Source organism: Dermochelys coriacea, chromosome 8 (genome assembly GCF_009764565.3).
Source record: "Dermochelys coriacea isolate rDerCor1 chromosome 8, rDerCor1.pri.v4, whole genome shotgun sequence".
NCBI classification, from domain to species: domain Eukaryota; kingdom Metazoa; phylum Chordata; order Testudines; family Dermochelyidae; genus Dermochelys; species Dermochelys coriacea.
The window spans coordinates 42,012,626-42,034,398 of NC_050075.1; the positions used below are offsets into that span (position 1 = coordinate 42,012,626).

The window sequence follows — 21,773 nt, forward strand, 5'->3', positions numbered from 1 at the left end:
GTTTTAACCTAAGCTGATAGAAATAAGTTTAGGGGGTCTTTCATGCAGGTCCCCACACCTGTACCCTAGAGTTCAGAGTGGGGAAGGAATCCTGACACCTGGTTTACCATTTCTGCATTAGATATTATTTTATATACTTTTCTCATACCCTCCTTCTACCTCTCTTCTCCAAGGGGGACACACTTTCATTTAAAAATCTCTTCACAGGAGAAGTTTTCCAAACCCTGAATCATTTTCCTCATCCATCACAGAGTCCCCGCTGATGCTGCTATATTGTTTTGGAGACGGAGTGCCCAGTACTGCACACAGTATCCAAAGGAAGCTGCACTGCTGAGCGATATCAAAAAGAAAAGGAGTACTTCTGGCACCTTAGAGACTAAAAAATTTATTTGAGCATAAGCTTTTGTGAGTTACAGCTCACTTCATCAGATGCATCAGTGGAAAATACAGTGGAGAGATTTATTATCACACACAGAGAACGTGAAACAACGGGTTTTATCATACACACTGTAAGGAGAGTGATCACTTAAGATGAGCTATTACCAGCAGGAAGGGGGCGGGGGGGAAGGAAGAAAACCTTTTGTGGTGATAATCAAGGTGGGCCATTTCCAGCAGGTGACAAGAACGTCTGAGGAACGGTGAGGGCGGCGGGGGGGAGGGAGGGGAGAAATAACATGGGGAAATAGTTTTACTTTGTGTAATGACCCATCCACTCCCAGTCTCTATTCAAGCCTAAGTTAATTGTATCCAGTTTGCAAATTAATTCCAATTCAGCAGTCTCTCATTGGAGTCTGTTTTTGAAGTTTTTTTTATTGAAGAATAGCCGCTCTTAGATCTGTAATCAAGTGACCAGAGAGATTGAAGTGTTCTCCGACTGGTTTTTGAATGTTATAATTCTTGATGTCTGATTTGTGTCCATTTATTCTTTTACGTAGAGACTGTCCAGTTTGACCAATGTACATGGCAGAGGGGCATTGTTGGCACATGATGGCATATATCACATTGGTAGATGCGCAGGTGAATGAGCCTCTGATAGTGTGGCTGATGTGATTAGGCCCTATGATGGTATCCCCTGAATAGATATGTGGACAGAGTAGGCAACGGGCTTTGTTGAAAGGATAGGTTCCTGGGTTAGTGGTTCTGTTGTGTGGTGTGTGGTTGCTGGTGAGTATTTGCTTCAGATTGGGGGGCTGTCTGTAAGCAAGGACTGGCCTGTCTTCCAAGATCTGTGAGAGTGATGGGTCGTCCTTCAGGATAGGTTGTATATCCTTGATGATGCATTGGAGAGGTTTTAGTTGGGGGCTGAAGGTGATGGCTAGTGGCATTCTGTTATTTTCTTTGTTGGGCCTGTCCTGTAGTAGGTGACTTCTGGGTACTCTTCTGGCTCTGTCAATCTGTTTCTTCACTTCAGCAGGTGGGTATTGTAGTTGTAAGAATGCTTGATAGAGATCTTGTAGGTGTTTGTCTCTGTCTGAGGGGCTGGAGCAAATGCGGTTGTATTGTAGAGCTTGGCAGTAGACAATGGATTGTGTAGTGTGATCTGGGTGAAAGCTGGAGGCTTGTAGGTAGGAATAGGGTGCTGTTTATGTGACCATTGCTTATTAGCACCGTAGTGTCCAGGAAGTGGATCTCTTGTGTGGACTGGTCCAGGCTGAGGTTGATGGGGGGACGGAAATTTTTGAAATCATGGTGGAATTCCTCAAGGGCTTCTTTTCCATGGGTCCAGATGATGTAGATGTCATCAATGTAGTGAAAGTAGAGTAGGGGCATTAGGGGACGAGAGCTGAGGAAGCGTTGTTCTAAGTCAGCCATAAAAATGTTGGCATACTATGGGGCTATGACGGTACCCATCACAGTGCCGCTGATTTGAAGGTATACATTGTCCCGAAATGTGAAACAGTTATGGGTGAGGACAAAGTCACAAAGTTCAGCCACCAGGTTTGCCGTGACATTTTTGGGGATACTGTTCCTGATGGCTTGTAGTCCATCTTTGTATGGAATGTTGGTGTAGAGGGCTTCTACATCCATAGTGGCCAGGATGGTGTTTTTAGGAAGATCACCGATGGATTGTAGTTTCCTCAGGAAGTCAGTGGTGTCTCGAAGATAGCTGGGAGTACTGGTAGCGTAGGGCCTGAAGAGGGAGTCTACATAGTCAGACAATCCTGCTGTCAGGGTGCCAATGCCTGAGATGATGGGGCGTCTAGGATTTCCAGGTTTATGGATCTTGGGTAGCAGATAGAATACTCCAGGTCGGAGTTCCAGGGGTGTGTCTGTGCGGATTTGTTCTTGGGCTTTTTCAGGGAGTTTCCTGAGCAAATGCCGTAGTTTCTTTTGGTAACCCTCAGTGGGATCAGAGGATAATGACTTGTAGAAAGTGGTGTTGGAGAGCTGCCTAGTAGCCTCTTGTTCATATTCCGACCTATTCATGATGATGACAGCACCTCCTTTGTCAGCGTTTTTGATTATGATGTCAGAGTTGTTTCTGATGCTGTGGATGGCACTGTGTTCTGCACGGCTGAGGTTATGGGGCAAGTGATGCTGCTTTTCCACAATTTCAGCCCGTGCACGTCGGCGGAAGCACTCTATGTAGAAGTCCAGTCTGTTGTTTCGACCTTCAGGAGGAGTCCACACAGAATCCTTCTTTTTGTAGTCTTGGTAGGAAGGTCTCTGTGAGTTAGTATGTTGTTCAAGGTATGTTGGAAATAGTCCTTGAGTCGGAGACATCGAAAATAGGATTCTAGGTCACTACAGAACTATATCATGTTCGTGGGGGTGAAGGGGCAAAAGAAGAGGACCTGAGATAGGACAGATTCTTCTGCTGGGCTAAGAGTATAGTTGGATAGATTAACAATATTGCTGGGTGGGTTAAGGGAACCACTGTTGTAGCCCCTTGTGGCATGTAGTAGTAGTAGTTTAGATAGTTTAGTGTCCTTTTTCTTTTGTAGAGAAGCAAAGTGTGTGTTGTAAATAGCTCGTCTAGTTTTTGTAAAGTCCAGCCATGAGGAAATTTGTGTGGAAGGTTGGTTTTTATGAGAGTATCCAGTTTTGAGAGCTCACTCTTAATCTTTCCCTGTTTGCTGTAGAGGATGTTGATCAGGTGGTTCCACAGTTTCTTTGAGAGTGTGTGGCACAAGCTGTCAGCACAGTCTGTGTGGTATGTAGATTGTAATGGATTTTTTACCTTCAGTCCTTTTGGTATGATGTCCATCTTTTTGCAAACTAGATACTATTAACTTAGGCTTGAATAGAGACTGGGAGTGGATGGGTCATTACACAAAGTAAAACTATTTCCCCATGTTATTCCCCCCACCCCCTCCTCAGATGTTCTTGTCAACTGCTGGAAATGGCCCACCTTGATTATCACCACAAAAGGTTTTCTTCCTTCCCCCGCCCCCTTTCTGCTGGTAATAGCTCATATTAAGTGATCACTCTCCTTACAGTGTGTATGATAAAACCCACTGTTTCATATTCTCTGTGTGTGTATATAAATCTCCCCACTGTATATTCCACTAAATGCATCCGATGAAGTGAGCTGTAGCTCACGAAAGCTTATGCTCAAATAAATTTGTTAGTCTCTAAGGTGCCACAAGTATTCCTTTTCTTTTTTCTATATTATTATCCCTCCCATTCCTTACACAGCCAAACTTTTGGTTTCCCCTTTTGAGCAGAGAGCTGTTGTAATAATTGGACCTACACATTTGCCCTCAGTATGAGCTCACTGGTAGAGAGTGAGTTATTGTTGCCAACCCTCCAGGATTGTCCTGGAGTCTCCAGGAATTAAAATTTAATCTTTAATTGAAGATTAAGTCACACAGTGAAACCTCCAAGAATATGACCAATCAAAGTTGGCAAACCTAGAGTGAGTGTAAGGTTATTGTGGTAGTTTATGAACTAGAACAACAAATGTTGTTAGAAAAGGTGTGAGGGGGAGACAGTGTGACTGAGTCCAAACAGAAAGGCCTCATAGCCCAGCTCAAGGACTGTGTTAAGATCATGTCTGGCAAACAAGAAAAATGTGGGTCTGGAAATTAATTAACCAAAGTTGGTGTGTTGAATATTAGTCTTAATTGGTGGCTGAAATAACAAGGGAATGGGCTGTTCCATGCACCACTGCCTTTGGGGTCCTTACAAAGAGACTTTGGGGAGACAAACTGGATACTGGAGTGAGCTTCACCATCATGGCTGCCACCCCCACCATCTCCTGGGCCCCAGATCTTTGTCATCCTGATCCAGACAGGTGTCCTGACCAGAACAGGCCAGAGAGAGGAACCCAGATGACATTGCCACCCCTACCAGCTCCAGCTGAATCCCAACCACCAGCTAGAATGTGAGACTTTCACTCCTCCCTGCTCCATTGTGCCCGTTTCCTTCCCTACCTTATTTCTCCTCTTTCCTATCTCTCTCCTTTTGCCTCTGTTTAATAAGAGTCTGATTTCGGCGGCCAAGACTGCCAGAAGCTGGGACTGGATGACAGGGGATGGATCACTTGATGATTACCTGTTCTGTTCATTCCCTCTGGGTCACCTGGTATTGGCCATTGTTGGAAGACAGCATATTGGACTAGATGGTCCTTTGGTCTGACCCAGTATGGCTATTCTTATATTTTGCAACACTGCTGTGAGCCTGTGACTATAAAGAGGCAACTAAAAGCAGAGCCCTAAACAGCCTAACGCTAGTATACGTTTGCCAGGTCTTGGAGTGGTTGATAAGTCCATGTGCTGGGTCTGTGTTTTTCCAGCAGTAAGGCTGCAACGGAGAGTCAGCACCAGAAGCTTCATTTTCTATCTTTTCTGGTTTTTTTCTCCCCTTCTTTGTGTGTTTGTTTCATTTTGTCTTCTAAGAAACAGACCCAATTTTAACAATAGTTCAAGCCCATTTCAACTAACTTCTTCCCTTTTCCCCAAAAAGAACAATTATCATCATTTTAACACCACCTAAAAGACTGTCAAACAAGGGGATATTTCCTTTAAAAACCATTTTCTGCTAATGGGAAAGGGAACAAGGGCTGTTAAAATTAAAGCCTTAATTAATTTGAAATGTAAAGTATTAAATAACTTTTCCTTCTTTTCTGTTTCTTAATAACAGGTTTAAAGGGACATTAATGGTGTTTGTGCCATGGTACTAAGCAGGCTGAGGTCTCTGCACACCAAACCTTGTTTAAAACTGTTTAATGTTGGATGGTTAGTCCTGTTAACACTATTTGGCCTTGTATCTTTCCATCTAAATTCATGCAACAGGTCTTCATTGAGTGATCTCAATGATACCCAGGTGAGACCAATACTGGATCCTGGGCCCCGTTTTAGCAGCCATACTTCAAAAAGGATGTTGAAAAATTGGAGAGGGTTCAGAGAAGCACAACAAGAATTATTTGAGATCTGGAAAACCCACCTCACAGTGAGAGGTTAAAGAAGCTCATTGAACAGGAGATTAAAATCAACTTGATCACAGTCTAGAGTAGACATTCCTATACAGGGAGGAGGTTTCTAAGAGCAGAGGGCTCTTCAATTTAGCACACAAAGGTAGAACAAGATCCAGTGGCTGGAAGTGGCAGTCAGCAAAGTTCATTCTGGAAATATGGTACAGATTTTTAACAGTAAGGGTAATTCACCACTGGAACAAATTCCCCAGAGATGTGATGAATCCCCTCCACTCAAAGGGTAAGTAGGTTTTTCCAAAAGCATCTGAGTGAGCACTTGCAATTTCTGAGTAAAGACTGGATACCTTAGGATCAGCTCTCGCTCCACTATCAACTTTTTGGACTGACTACAGAAATCCCAGGGAGGGTCTCTGGCCTGTGCTATGCAGGTCAGACTTGAGGATTGCAGTGCTCCTTTATGGCGTTAAAAGCTATACACTTCTAGACTATTGATCTGAATCAAGTCAGGCCCATGACAAAGGCCGCTCCCATCAGATGGCCATTCAGTGGCTAGTGTGAAATGAACAGAGGGGGCAGGGTCTAATTCCCCTTCCTATTGGGACAGGCGTCCACAAGCACACCATTGCAGCCACTGCTATCAGGAAAGAAGACAATGGCCATGAAGTACTGGTCACTCCTTGAGGTGTAGTGTGTGTGAGTGAGAGAGAGCATGGGTAACCTGGTGCTGCTCCTGTCATGGATACACAGGCATTTTCAGTCTCTGTGCCTCTTGCTCCAGCATGGTTTACCAGGGAGAAATTCACTTGGAAAAGGGAACTTGTTCATTTTGTTTTAACAGACTCTGCGTTTCTTTCCCACCTGCCCTAAAGAAACACAGGATAAAACCAGGCCAAGCAAGCAGCCTCCCACCACAGCATTCAGTTCAAACCACCATAAACCTGCAGCAGGCAGCAGCTTCAGGCTTCCCACGAAGCAGCAGATTAGTTTCCTCTCGCTTCCTTCCACAGGCTGATTCCCCCTCAGTCTGGGAGTGGAAAAGTACCCAGTGCCGCGGCCATGGCTGTGGCTTGGCACTCGCTATAGCCCATGTGCAGCAGCAGCTACAACACAATTTCCCAAGAGCTATTTGTCACGCCTAGCTGCCAAGCCAGCTCCTGAAAGAGCGGCTTGTTCCCTGCTGTTTACTGTCTTACCACTGGCTCCAGCCCACTAAGCTCCATCCAAGTAAACATACACACACACACAGGCCAAAGCCAGAGGCAAGGATGCAGCAAATGGGCCAAAGTGGCCCACAGACTCCTACCACGCAGTGAGCAACTACCCCCATCTGGGGCCTGCAGGGACTACAAATTCCAGCATACAGTGCTCCACCTGGAGCCAAGGGACCATTTCTAATCCCAGAACCTCTCCGGAAGAGGGAAAACACTGAGAGGCCCAGAAGCAGGTGAACCAGTTTTTTGCTGATTTTAGCTAGTGCATTCAAAGCAGAGTGTTGTGGGCTGTGTAGAGAAAAGCTATGTGTTGGTATATGGGTTATACATGCCCTGCATTCCAAAAGGAGACAACCAGGTGTTCTTCTGCGGCCTTGCCAACCCCAGATATTCAAAAATCCTCCAAAAGTCTTGAGATTTCAAAATATAAGAATGAATGTTGCAGTATTTCTTTGCCTTCCAGTCTTTGAGCCATTAGCTAACACTCGGGTCTTGATTTCCACCTTTTCTTCACAACCTAGGGTTGCCAGGTGTCTGGTTTTCTTCCAGTTAAAAGTCTGGTCAGTAGTGCTGCAGGTCTAAGACAGGTTAGTCCCTACCTGTCCTGGCTACATGCTGCACCCCAGAAGTGGCCAGCAGCAGGTCCAGCTTCTAGGCAGGGGGACCACGGGGCTCCGTGCACTGTCCTCACCCTGAGCACTGGCTCTGCACTCCCATTGGCTGGAAATTGTGGCTAATTTGAGCTGTGAGGGAGCTGCCTATGGGCAAGAGAGCACACAGAGCCTCAGGACCCCTCTGCCTAGAAGCAGAACTGCTGGCTGCTTCTGGGGCGCAGCTGACCGGGAGCCACCCAAGGTGAGCCAGCACCCCAATCCCGAGCCCCAACCCCCTGCCCTGGCTCTGAGCCTCCCCACAACCCAGAGCCCCCTCCTGCACTCCAAACCCCTCATCCCCGGCCTCACCTCAGAGCCCGCACCCCCAGCCAGAGCCCTCACCCTCTCCCACACCCCAACTCCCTGTCCAAGCCCAGAGCCCCCTCCCGCACCCTGAACCCCTCATCTGTGGTCCCAGCTGAAGCCTGCACCCCCAGTTAGAGATTTCACCCCCTCCAGCACCCCAACCCTCTGCTGCAGTCCAGTGAAAGTGAGTGAGGGTGGGGGAGAGCAAGCCACCAAGGGAGGAGGAATGTAGCAAGTGGGGTCAGGGCCTCGGGGAAGGGGCAGGGCTAGGGTGTTCAGTTTTGTGTGATTAGACAGTTGCCACCCCTACCACAACCATGAGGGATAGAAACTTAATTTTGCTAATGAAAACTCAGATTCTCACCGAATGCCCTGAGTCCAGGAGCTGGGATCTTAAAGGAAAACACCAAATATGGCAAGACTTGTGATAAATGGTCTGACCTGGCAGCACTGTGTATGTGCCCTGTGTCTAATGGGGGTCCTGGATAGTGTCCTATGCGTGGAGAAAGGTTTAGAAGAGGGCTTAGTTTGCCAGATAACCTGTTCTGCATGGCACCGGTAGCAGAGGACACATCTGTGCAGCAGGGACCTGCACCCAGAGGCATGCTCCATTAGGGATTCTCAGACATCCTCGTACTGGGGACAATGCCTTCAAAGAAAGACCATTCTGTGAGTACCTCTGCTCCCCATCTAGCCCCACAGCCTCCTTGGACAGCAGCAGTCTTTGTTCAGTATTAAGACAAGACAAACCAGTGTGAGTGTGGTACATGTGGGTGCTCTAAGGTCACCCCACTTGGGATCTGAGCTCTTGATTTCTCCTTCTTGGTGCACAACTTTTATCTTATTGATCCTCTCTCCCTTCCTTGCCTGGCCTGCTCCTGGCTCCAGGCAGCTCCGTCTGCACTGTAGTTCTGCTCTTTGGGTGCTTGCTCCTCCTCCTGGTTTTGTGACATCTGATGTAAAGCAGCCACACAGGGCACAGAAAGAGGTTTCGCTTTAGTTTAGCTGCTGAAAAACACCCATGGGAACCCTGCCAGGCTCCTGGGCTGGGCTACACGCAGCAGAAGGCGGGACTGCCTAATGGCTTACAGCCCCAGCAGTGAGCAGGAGTCAGCTGCAGATTGTGGAGTTGGGATGGAGACCCACTGATGTGGGGGAGCTGGGGGCCTTGGAATTGCAGAGACAGACAGACAATGAAGCTGGCCTCCGGGGCCTGGATATCAGTCTGTTATAGGCACATTGGAAGGCTTTGTAGCATTTTGTCTTGGGGGCATTATTCTACAGCCCATCACTGCTGTATCTGAGAAAGAGCCTGCCATGTCAAATCAATAGCAAGAGTGGAGTCCCCAGTAGACCTCCATGGCATCTCTGTCTCTTCTCCCTGTCCAGTCATGCCCTGGGGCACTGGGTATAGCTAGAGTTGCCAGGTGTCTGGTTTTCAACTGGAACACCTGGTTGAAAAGGTACCCTGGCAAAAAGGGACCTGTTAAAAGTCTGGTTGGTGGTACAGCGGGGGCCTGGGACTAAGGCAGGCTCCTTGCCTGCCCTAGCTCCCTGTGGCTCCTGGAAGCAGCCACCAGGTACCTGCAGCCCCTAGACGCATGGGCAGCCAGGAAGGCTCCACGCACTGCCCCCGCTCCGAGGGCCGGCTCCGCAGCTCCCATTGGCCAGGAACCACGACCAATGGGAGCTGTGGGGGCAGCATCTGCAAGCACAAGGGCAGCGTGCTGAGCTTACCTGTGCGCCCATGTGCCTAGGGGCTGCAGGGACCTGGCGGCTCACTTCCTGGGGGCCGCCGCGGTAAGTGCCGCCGGGACCCTGCACACCAAACCCCCTCCTTCACCCGAACCCCCTGCCCCAGCCCAGAGTTCCCTCCCACACCCAAACTCCCTCCTGAAGCCCTCACCTCCCCCACAGCACTGCAACCCCCTGCCCCAGACTGAAGCCCCTTCCTTCACCCCAAAACCCTCATCTCCAGCCCCACCCCAGAGCCTGGACCCCCAGCCGGAGCCCTCACTAGTGGCAAATACAGCTTCCCAGTGTCCAGTCTTCACCCTCAGCAACCAGCAAGATGTCAGATTGGCAGTGATGCCGACGGGCACCACAGCACAAACTGCTCTCGCTCCCATCTGAGCCACCACCTTACAGTGTTGCATTCTGGGCTTTTTCACTTCCTACCTTCTGCCCATGGTTTCCTCTGCAACTTGGTCAGCTAACCTGCTTGCCTCCTATCTCTTCTTCCTCTCTGACCTGCTGCTGCCTGTAGGCAGGTCAGGGTAGCTTGCTAACTGGACAGCTGAAGACATCGCCTCCCCTCCCCTGGGATGGGATGCTCTTCCCCGACAGCTCTGCCAGCCGCAGGACTGGAAGCTGAATGCAGAGCTCACCTAGACTAAGCCAATCCATGCCCAATGAGCCACATCTCCCTCTAACACTGGACTCCAGACTGGCCACTGTCTAATGCAAGTCAGCACCAGCCCATTGAGCAAAGGTGCAGTGCAGACCAAGTTGCCCAGGTCTCCAGCCACATGACCTGTTCTCCCCAGCCCGTCACCAACCTGATCTTGGTCATGGGCTAAAGTCCATAATTCACTTACATTTTGCTGTATTTGAACATTAGACTCTGATGCCCTTTGCCCCTATACTACACTGTCCCAGCAATGGCCCACGAGTTCCAGCCTACACCAGCAGGGAAGACACATGGATTGGCTCTCCTCTGACAGTGGTTTTGCACCAGTGAATCCCCATGAGCTTCAATGGAAATGGAAGTCATGGACTGTGATTCAGTCTGACCCAGGGCTGTTTCATCTTGATACACTGTATTTCTACTCTGTAAGGCATTGCAATCCAAACACAAACACTTTGCAGAACTCATTACTCACCACTGAAATACAGCCACTGCTGGGGTGGGAGGGAGCACCTGGTTTACAGCACACAGCAATGCCACATGACTAACCACTTTTGAAAGGAAGTGAAAATGCATCAGTTCCAGGGCCAGTGTGATCATCCAGTCTGATCTCCTGTACGGCACGGACCAGAGAAATTCCTCAAAACAATTCCTAGAGCAGAGCTTTCGACAAACACCCAATCTTGATTTAAACATTTTCAGTGACAGAGAATCCACCACGATCCTTGGTAAGTTGTTCCAATGGTTAGTTACTCTCACTGGTAAAGATTTTCACCTTATTTCCAGTCTGAATTTGTCTAGCTTCAGCTTCCAGCCATAGGCTCATGTTTTACCTTCCTCTGCTAGACTGACAGCCCAGGGTTAAACATTTGTTCTCTATAGAGCAGTGGTCCCCAAACTTTTGAGGGTTCCACCCCCCCTTATTACTGTCCATGCCCCCCCCAACCTGCTGGGGCCAGGAGCAGGGCCCCAGCTCCAGGGAGAGGGGAGGGGATCCAGACTGGGGTAAGGGGCAGAGGCTGGGGCCACAGGTGGGGGTAGGTCTGTGGCTGGAAGTGGGCCACGGCCAGGGGCCAAGGCTGGAGGGCAGGGGTGGTAGCAGAGCCGCAGCTGGGCTGCCATGTGGGGCAGCAACCAGGCCCGCACCCTGGGTAGCTCCACTCCCAGCCTCAGCCCCAGGCTGGGAACAGAGTTGCGACCAAGGCTGGGAGCAGGGATGGGGACGCAGCTGGGGGTGGGATTGGAGCAAAGCTGGGGGCGGGGAGGGACTGGGTGGCACTCCATGCCCCCATGGGGGCTGGTCCGGCCCTGCTGTGCACCCAGGGACATTCGTCCAAGCCCCCCTAGGGCATGCGCCCACAGTTTGGGGACCTTGGCTATGGAGGCAGAGGGAATTTGCAAGGCATAATCTAATTATGTGTCCTGGTCTAAATGCCCAAGCTGATCTCTACAATACTTTTGATGGCCACAGATCATCAGTGGCATGTCTCGTCCAAAAGACAGCAACACAGCTGGCCCCTAGCACCGTGTCCAGTAAAGAGCAGCATCTGCTGAATCACCAGAACCATTTCTAGTAGCCCCTGAGTTCTCCTTGGAGGTTTTCCATCCAAATACTGACCAAACCTGAACCTGTTTAATTTGTGATAGCAGAGCAGATCACAGCTTCAAGGGCTACAACCACAGATCACACTGAAAGCCAGTAGGAAGCCCTTGTAGGGTTGTTCCTTTGGGATCTGCTCAGCTACTTTGGCTCCAGTCCAGTACAATACAATGACCGTCCAGGCCAGACAAGGCCAAACCTATGTCTGATAGAAGTCTTCCAGTGAAACGGGACTGACTCCTTTGGAATCAGTATGATGTTGTGCATAGTCCATGGGGAAATCCAGCAAACTCTTCCTTCCTGATGGGCCTGGGCCTTGAACTGATTGGGTCACAGTGGAAACCAACTGTGATATGTACCAGTTCTTCTACCACGGCCAAAGGGTCTAGAGATTCTGCTTCCATGAATGCACCAAGGGGTTGAGCATGTGGAGAAATCACTTTTTGATGTTCTTTTCTTGCTTGTACCAATTTTTAAAAAAGACTTCAAAAGCCCCTGGCTCTGCATAGGGGCCAGGCATCTGTCAGAGATTTTATAAAGCAAGTCTTAGTTTACTACAGCTAGGGATGGCCAAAAAAAGCACCTCAGACTAGGAGAAAAAATAATACCCAGTACAATTTTCCTTGCCCTCATCAAATTCAAAATAAAACTGGACCAATTGGGAACAAAACATAGAAAGGCCACTCAAAGGCCCAGGCTTCACATGAAACCACAGATAATCACAAGTCAAATATGCTCAGTGAGATCAACCTCCTCCCCATGCATGCACAGATCTAATACCCCTCAGGAACAAGTGTCCCTACTTAGGAGAGCCAGGACTCTGCATTGGCAGAGCTGCAGGAGAGCCCAGAGGATGGCTTTCAGGGGGTGCTGCAGTTCAGGGTGGATGTACTTTGGCACTAGAGTAGCACAGGATTAAAATAGCAGGCCCTTTGCAAGCTACAACCAAGGTACCTTTGCTGAACTGTTGAAGAGGCAACGTTGGAATAGCTGTGGGTTACAACTAAGGTACATGAGGCAGCATAGTCTAGGGGTAGAGCAGTGCACAGGGACTCAGGAGACCTGGGTTCTAGTCCCAGCTCTGACACTGGCCTACTGGGTGACCCTGGGCAAATCACTGCCCTGCTCTATACCTCTATTTCTCCATCTGTCAAATGGGATGAGTGAATGATACTGGCTCCATTTGTAAAGCACTTTGAGAGCTACTGATGACAAGAGCTAGGTGTAATTGTTGTTATCACAGTGGGTTGCAGGTCAGGACCAAGATGCACTGTGTCCTGTCTCTGACTGGCTATTGGCATCAGGCCCCTCCCTTTCAGGAACCCTAAACACTCCTCACATTCCAGAGAGAAAACCCTAGAAAGCTACTTGCTAAGTCTCCTGGTGGAAGAGGGGCTGAAATCCTGACCCTACTGATGTCAATGGGGCTTTGCCATTGTCTTCGGTGGGACCATGGTTGTAAGACTGGCTGGGAAGAACAATCTTATAATCACTAGGGCCAGGAACACAGTGCTGTGGGATGACAGGAGACAGCAGTACTGTGAAATTAAAGGGTTACACCAGGCTTTAACAAAGCCACTGTAAAGCAGCACAGCCCATCCCCATTCTGGGCAGGTGTTGATGCACAGTTTCAAAAAGACACTTTCATTCTCTCTGTATTTGAAAAGTCTGAGTTCCTGGAAATGGGGTGACCCGTCTGTTATGAAGGAAGATTAATGAGCCTTGGCCTCCAGCTGGCAGGAGCACAGCCAATTAAAATAACCTCTGGGGCAGCTGCTTCGCTGGAATTGCAACAAGCTGGCCTTCATTTTGCTTACCTGGATTAACCTGAGCTTTGGCAGCACTTGGGATGTGGAGCAGCAGCAGTAGGAGGGGCATCCTGGGAGGGGAGATCATCACGGCAAGTTACTTCAGCCCCAGAGCAGCAGCTGAATGGGGAGATAAAAGAAGCGGTAGAAGACATTAGCAGGACAGTGGGAGGATGAAATTGTCACTGTTGTGAAGGAGCAGTATTGTGCAGCTCAATGTACACGGAGCAGAGATGCATGGGAGAGGCCCAGATGCAGTCTGAACATCTCTAAGACTTAGAGGATTCTGATCCAGGGTTCCGGCCCTTGTCAGGTATAGTGGAGCACTCATCCTCCATTTCTCCCTTGCTGCCAGCCCTGTCTCCTTGCTCACGTCTCCTGCCAACTACCAGTTTGCTAGTCCCCTCCCTTGATTTTTGCTTCCAATCAGGGTTGCCTACCCCTGGGTTCCTCCCATAAGGCAGCAGGAGATAAATCAACATTTTCCTATCTATACATGGAGTTTCTAGAGTCCGCCCCTCAGCTTCATCCCCGGTTTGAGCAGAGAGCAGCTCCTATGCATGTGATTGGCCCGTATGTTTCCATCAGTCATAAAGCATATCCTTTCCCATGTTGGCTGTTGCAGCAGCTACAAGTTCTGCTCTAGGATATTCTGCTAGAAAACCTGTGTGATGCTGGCAGACCAGGTGTCAGCTCATGCCAAGGCCCCCAGGCCTCACTGAACATTGACAAATGCATAACTGGAAACCAGTCTGGCTCACTGTGTGTTAGTATGGTTAAAAAAGATGTTAAGTTGATAAGAATGTGTTTAGACCTTATGAAATGCTTGTAGGATGCTGCATGTATTGATCTCACTTACAACATCTGTAGCTCATGATATACAGTGCTATTGTGTGTTTGCATGTAAACCACTATAATTGTGTAATTCACCAAACAGAAAAGAAGCATTAATTAGTGTGTGCAGGGCAGCACTTCACAAGAAGGCCCACTGAAACCAAATGAGCCACTGAGAAACATCAAAGGACAAAGACACACCAATGGAGAAGAGACAGGCATGGACACTTGTTCCATCAGTTTGAACTCTGAGGGAATGGAATAAAATTCCCTGACCTGGAGGCACTGTATTGGTGTGCTGCCTGGAATTTGGAGGGGCAATATTTCTAAGCATAAGCAAGAGATCCCCAAGCTGTTTAGCTTAGGTTAGCCCTAAAGGACATACAAGCCCTGCACATCACAGCAGCTTCCACTACCTTTTGCAATCTAAAACTGTAACTCATTTCTCTGTATATGTGTGTGTGTGTGTGTTTTTACCTGCTTTAAACTTGTAAATAACTCTAATTTCTTTTTCCTAGTTAATAAATCTTTAGATAGTTTATTACAGGATTGGCTACAAGCATTGTCTTTGGTAAGAGATCTAAGGTGCAATCAACATGGGGTAAGTGACGAGTTCTTTGAGACTGGGGTAACCTGAATATTGCTGTGATTTTTTTTGATGTAAAGGACCATCTATCACAAAGGGAAGTTTGCCTGGCAAGCAAGATAGACTGGAGTGCCCAAAGGGGATGTCTGTGACTCCATGCTAAGGCTGTTATAAGGCTTGAAGAGTTCACTCTTGTTACTTGGTTAGTGAAATCTAATTATAGTACACACAACCAGTTGTTTGTGCCCTGTTCCTTCACAGTCTGCCCTGAGGAAAATAAGAAAAGCCAAAAAGAAGTTTGAAGAACAGCTAGCCAAAAACTCAAAAGGTAATAACAAAATGTTTTTTAAGTTCATCAGAAGCAGGAAGCCTGCTAAACAACCAGTGGGGCCCCTGGATGATCAAGATACAAAAGGAGCACTTAAAGACGATAAAGTCATCACAGAGAAACTAAATAAATTCTTTGCTTCAGTCTTCACGGCTGAGGATGTTAGGGAAATTCCCAAACCTGAGCAGTCTTTTGTAGGTGACAAATCTGAGGAATTGTCACAGATTGAAGTGTGACTAGAGGAGGTTTTGGAATTAATTGAGAAACTTAACAGTAACAAGTCACCGGGACCAGATGGCATTCACCCAAGAGTTCTGAAGGAACTCAAATGTGAAATTGTGGAACTATTAACTGTGGTTTGTAACCTGTCCTTTAAATCAGCTACTGTACCCAATGACAGGTTTCAGAGTAGCAGCCGTGTTAGTCTTTATTCGCAAAAAGAAAAGGACTACTTGTGGCACCTTAGAGACTAACAAATTTATTTGAGCATAAGCTTTCGTGAGCTACAGCTCACTTCATCGGATGCATTCAGTGGCAAATTGTCAGATAGCTAAGGTAATGACAATATTTAAGAAGGGCTCTAGAGGTGATGCTGGCAATTACAGACCAGTAAGTCTAATGTCAGTACCGGGCAAATCAGTTGAAACAATAGTAAACAATAGTAAAGAATAAGAGTACTTGTGACACCTTAGAGACTAACAAATTTATTTGAGCATAAGCTTTCGTGAGCTACAGCTCACTTCATCAAATGCATTCAATGGCAAATTGTCAGACACATAGAAAAACATAAATTGTTGTGCAAAAGTCACCATGGTTTCTGTAAAGGGAGACCATGTCTTACTAATCTATTAGAGTTCTTTGAGGGGGTCAACAAACATGTGGACAAGGGGGATCCAGTGGACATAGTGTACTTAGATTTCCGGAAAGCCTTTGACAAGGCCCCTCACCAAAGGCTCTTATGTAAATTAAGTTGTCATGGGATAAGAGGGACGATCTTTTCATGGACTGAGAACTGCTTAAAAGACAGGGAACAAAGGTTAGGAATAAATGGTAAATTTTCAGAATGGAGAGGGGTAACTAGTGGTATTCCCCAAAGGTCAGTACTAGGACCAATCCTATTCAATTTATTCATAAATGATTTGGAGAAAAGGGTAAACAGTGAGGTGGCAAAGTTTGCAGATGATACTAAACTGCTTAAGATAGTCAAGACCAAAGCAGACTGTGAAGAACTTCAAAAAGATCTCACAAAACAAGTGATTGGGCAACAAAATGGCAAATGAAATTTAATATGGCTAAATGTAAAATAATGCACATTGGAAAAAATAACCCCAACTGTACATACAATATGATGGGGGCTAATTTAGCTACAACTAATCAGGAGAAAGATCTTGACGTCATCATGGATAGTTCTCTGAAGATGTCCACACAGTGTGCAGCAGCAGTCAAAAAAGCAAACTGGATGTTAGGAATCATTTAAAAAAGGGATAGAGAATAAGACAGAGAATATCTTATTGCCCTTACATAAATCCATGGTACGCCCACATCTTGAATACTGCATACAGATGTGGTCCCCTCATCTCAAAAAAGATATCCTGGCATTAGAAAAGGTTCAGAAAAGGGCAACTAAAATGATTAGGGGTTTGGAACAGGTCCCATATGAGGAGAGATTAAAGAGGCTAGGATTTTTCAGCTTGGAAAAGAGGAGACTAAGGGGGGATATGATAGAGGTATATAAAATCATGAGTGGTGTGGAGAAAGTAAATAAGGAAAAGTTATTTACTTGTTCCCATAATATAAGAACTAGGGGCCACCAAATACAATTAATGGGTAGCAGGTTGAAAATAAATAAAAGGAAGTTCTTCTTCATAGAATCATAGGGCATCTAGTTTAATCCCCAATTTTTGTCCTAGATCCCTAAACGGCCCCCTTAAGGATTGAACTCACAACGCTGGGTTTAGCAGGCTGATGCTCAAACCACTGAACTATCCCTCCTCACTCAGCACACAGTCAACCTGTGGAAGTCGTTGCCTGAGGAGGTTGTGAAGGCTAGGACTATAACAGGGTTTAAAAGAGAACTGGATAAATTCATGGAGGTTAAGTCCATTAATGGCTATTAGCCAGGATGGGTAAGGAATGGTGTCCCTAGCCTCTGTTTGTCAGAGGGTGGAGATGGATGGCAGGAGAAAGAGATCACTAGATCATTACCTGTTAGTTTCACTCCCTCTGGGGCACCTGGCATTGGCCACTGTCAGTAGACAGGACACTGGGCTGGATGGACCTTTGGTCTGACCCAGTATGGCCATTCTTATGTTCTTAGGAGATTGGCACTCACACTAGTGAGCTACTCTAGACAGCTTGACAATATGGCTTAACTTTTAAACAACATTTAACCCCTGGAATCCCCCCACCCAAGGTAAACAAAGAAATGATGGATTAAGAATGGGTCCAAGTTGTGTAACTAAATTCCAGACCAGCCTCAGAGCCCCAATCTGGAAGAGGTTCAGCCAAGCATGAAGAGACGAATCCACACATACAGCAAGGAAGGCATCTATTTCTCATCACTCCCCCACGCCAGTCTGAAGCAATGGGCCCATTTTAGCAATGTCTCTGCCCAACACGAGTGAGGGAAGAGTGGCTTAGTGAGTACAGCACTTGGATCAGAACATTCCTTTTGGGATCAGCATCCCAGGAGGCAGGGATGCCCCATCTGCAGTACTTTGAGAAGGAATTAAAAGATCCTCAATAGCTCTGGTGTCCATGACATGGAAACTGAACTGGGAAGGAATGGGATTTTCTGAGCAAATCTGTACAATTGGAATTTTTTCCTGTACTGAAACAAAACAAAATTTTAAAAATTCAAAATTTCCCACAAAATATTCCAGAAAAATTCTTGTTTTCAGTCCCGTGAAACACTTTGTTCTGATTTTGACTTTTAAATATTTTGAATTCTAATCTATAAAATAAAAAATGGAAACAAGTTGTTTAGAAATGGAAAATCAGAACAATCCATTCTGAATAGGACTTTTTCTCACAATTCTGTTGCAATCAACACATTTCCACTAAACATTCTGCTTTCAATGAATCAGCATTTTCTGATGACAAATCATTTCATCAGAACATTTCTGACCATCTCTGATGGAGACGGTCCAACTGAAACATTCCCTGAGGGATGAAGAACAGAACCATAGAAATGCAAGGCTGGAAGAGACCTCAAGAGGTCATCTAATCCACCCTCCCCATTCTGAGGAAACTTAGACCAGCCCTAACAGATATTTGTCTGACCTGTTCTTAAAAACTCCAAGGATGGGGATTCCAGAACCTCCTTTGGCAACTTGTTCCAGTGCTCAATCACTTGTTCCCTGTATGTTTAGAATACTGGTCCCTTGCATGTTTTTTTAATATGTGATCACATCGAACTAGGGATGGATGATGAAGCAGGAAATCAGTGATCAGAGCAAGAAGGAGAATACAAAGGAACCACGGAAACCACATGAGATCCCTGGTTGCTCTCTGCCCAGGGCAGGCAAGTCTATCTAAATCAAACTGTACAGATTCTTTCTCAAATGCCTTGGGAAGTGAGATGTGGCACAACAAAGAAGTGCCAAGGTAGAACACATTGCAAAATGCATTTAGCCCACCCTGGGACTCCGAAAGAAACAACAGCAGATCATGGTCCCCAGGTCATTTCAGCAATTCTCTATAGCACATCAGTTCAGTCACATCTTGGCAAGCCCTTTCTGTGCACAGTCTGTTGGGTTAGCAGAAAGGAAGTACTAATAGCAGAGAACTGGATAAAGACAGCTCTGGGAAACTGAGGGATGCATACCCACCTTTGTTAGGATATCCCCCCGCATGCTGCATAGTGCTCTACTAGGGTTGTCAAGGCTAATTCCCAACTCTGGCACTTCAAATGCAGAAGGTGGGGGCCCGCAAAGATTCTAAAAATTAATACTGGCCACTCCAGGCTGGTATTAAACTCCCAAGGTCATAGCTTCTCTCTGACCTTGGAGTGGTAGATGCTGCCATCACTCAAGTGCAGAACCCCTTTGAGAGCTTTGGGAATTCCTTCCTGGGGGGTACCCTTAAGCCCCTTCATGCCCCCCTCCAGGGAAGAGCTGGGGGGGGGAAGGAAATCAGCTGTTGTCACCAGCTAATTAAACAACGTGCACAAACTTAAAACACAAAAATCCAATTCTGTTCTTAAAAAAGGTAAATTTTATTAATTAAAAAAAAAGAAAAGAAAATATAGCTGGGAGCTCAGGATATTGCTAGATTTTAAAAGAGCAACAAAGCAAAACAAAAGCACCTGGGGTTAGCACAGAGGAATCCACAAGCCATAATGAAATAAAAGAGATTATCCTAATCGCGTTATCTCTACGGTATGATACTAATGATTTTTCCATGTCTGGCCCAAGCTTTTACAGCATAACTGTTGCCCTGTCTGCCTCTCCTGGGGAGAACAGCGGCAGCCAGACAAAAGGGGAGTCTTTTTTTCAATTTTAAAAAGTTCTAGCCTTCCCATTGGCTCTTTTGACCAGGTGCCCACTCACTTCCTTTTACCTATGCATAGCAGTGAGACTTTTTAACCCTTTATGGGTAGAGCAATTAGAGAACAACTACTAAGTGGGATTTTATAGTTACTGGCTGGCTGGTGTCCATAAGAGGGAGCTCTCCGCCCCCGCCCCACACACACACTTCATTATCACAAGGGTCATTGCATCAAGACAGATGGTGAGAAGGAGAAAAATCTTGGTATTAGTGTGATGATAGAACCAAGAGGCTCCAGGGCTAACAGCAGAAGTCTCCACACTGCTGGGGCTGGGGCCTATGACAAACCTCCCTCCTCTGCACCTTAGACAGTGGTGAATGTGTAACACATGCTGTTCTAACACGCTTCTGGAACCAATGACAACTAACGACAGAATAGATGGAAAATGGAAGCGTGTCAGGAGAACAGAACAAGGGAAACATTACCCCAAGAATGACAGATTCCTCAGCTGCAAGAGGAAGAGATTATAAAATTCCAAAGAGAAAGTGACTGGCACCCTGCCAAAGAATCTCCAGTTAAACAGCTCCACCATCTGCAGCCAGGAAAAATGCCAAAATACCCATTGAACATCTTGTTATAAACATCCCAGAATTTCAGTTCAACAACCGAGAGATGCACCAAACAATCCATAACAAGACAAAGGTTCGCAAAAAGAAAAGGAGTACTTGTGGCACCTTAGAGACTAACAAATTTATTAGAGCATAAGCTTTCGTGAGCTACAGCTCACTTCATCGGATGCATCCAATGAAGTGAGCTGTAGCTCACGAAAGCTTATGCTCTAATAAATTTGTTAGTCTCTAAGGTGCCACAAGTACTCCTTTTCTTTTTGCGAATACAGACTAACACGGCTGCTACTCTGAAGACAAAGGTTATAAGACAAACTACAGCAACAACTAATACAGCATCAGAATATCATCTGTCCCAAAGTTGAACACCTGCACCAGCCACACTAAAGTTCAACAATTATACCACATGATACAGATGGCAACAGCTACACTATCCACACCAAGGTGAAACAACTATACAATCTGCAGAAAGGTGTTAGAGATGTACCTTGTGCACTGAGTTGTAAAAGATACACCAGCCGCATGAAGATGTAACAGGTACACTGTGCACACAATGCATAGCAGCTAAACCCTCTGCACTCAGCTGTAAAAGTTGTAACCTCCATACTAAGCATGGAATAGCATCCTGGTGTAATAGCTACACTATCTACAATAAGGTGTAACAGCTGCTCCATCCACACCAAAGACTAAAGGCTACACCGTCAGTATTAGTGTGTAACAGCTCCCCAGCTGAACAAAAGTTTTAAAACTACAGAAATCAAGATACGTGCAAACAGGTTTGACACTTACCCCATCCGTACCTGGGTGTAGAAGGCACCCCATCCCCAACTCTACCAAGCTGTCAGCTGTATGGTCTGCAACATAGTGTAATACTTATAAACAGAAACACCAGGGTGACAGCTACAGAAGGAAAAAACCAGAGGAGGAGGGGGCGCTGAGAGCAATGAAAGATGCTGGTGGGGCAGAGGAGGAAGGGCACTGAGGACAATGGGGGGTGCTAGCATGGCAGAGAAGCAGGGGATTCCAAGGACAATGGAGGGTGCTGGCAGTGCACAGGAGCGGGGGTGCTGAGGGCAATGGAGGGTGCTGGCAGGGCAGAGGAGCAGGGGGTGCTGAGGACAATGGGGGGTGCTGGCAGGGCAGAGGAACAGGGCATGCTGAGGATAATGGAGGGTGCTGGAAGGGCAGAGGAGCAGGGGGTGCTGAGGATAATGGGGGGTGTTGTTAGGGCACGGGAGTAGGAAACACTTCAGGAAGACCCTGGGGCTGTGCACTTCCTCCCCCCACAGCCAAACCCAGGAAAGCTCTGTCTCAGCATCCCATCCCGGGGTGGTGTGGGGATGGGGCAGGGCAGGCCAGGGAGCAACAGCATTGGGACAGAGGATCAGCAGCTCTGCCAATCCCCCAGCCATTCTTCCCCCACTCCCCCACGCCCTACCTCCTGACCACATTCACTGGCCCTGCTGGGAGGCAACTGTGTCTGCTAGCTGAGCCGCCAGTGCAGCCAGAGCTGGTCCCAGGGCTGGAAATCACTCCGTTCCCTTGGAA

At 47.0% G+C, this 21,773-nt stretch overlaps 1 protein-coding gene across 1 annotated transcript in view; it reads right to left on the reverse strand.

Moving 5' to 3' along the window:
- The window catches only part of DDR2 (discoidin domain receptor tyrosine kinase 2), a 149,849-nt gene that overhangs the window by 66,706 nt on the left and 61,370 nt on the right, over window positions 1–21,773 (reverse strand). Inside the window, exon 2 of the mRNA XM_038414608.2 lies at window positions 13,372–13,482. Within this exon, the coding sequence (XP_038270536.1) occupies window positions 13,372–13,450 (79 nt within the window). The 5' untranslated portion in view covers window positions 13,451–13,482. The remainder of the gene's footprint in view (window positions 1–13,371; window positions 13,483–21,773) is intronic.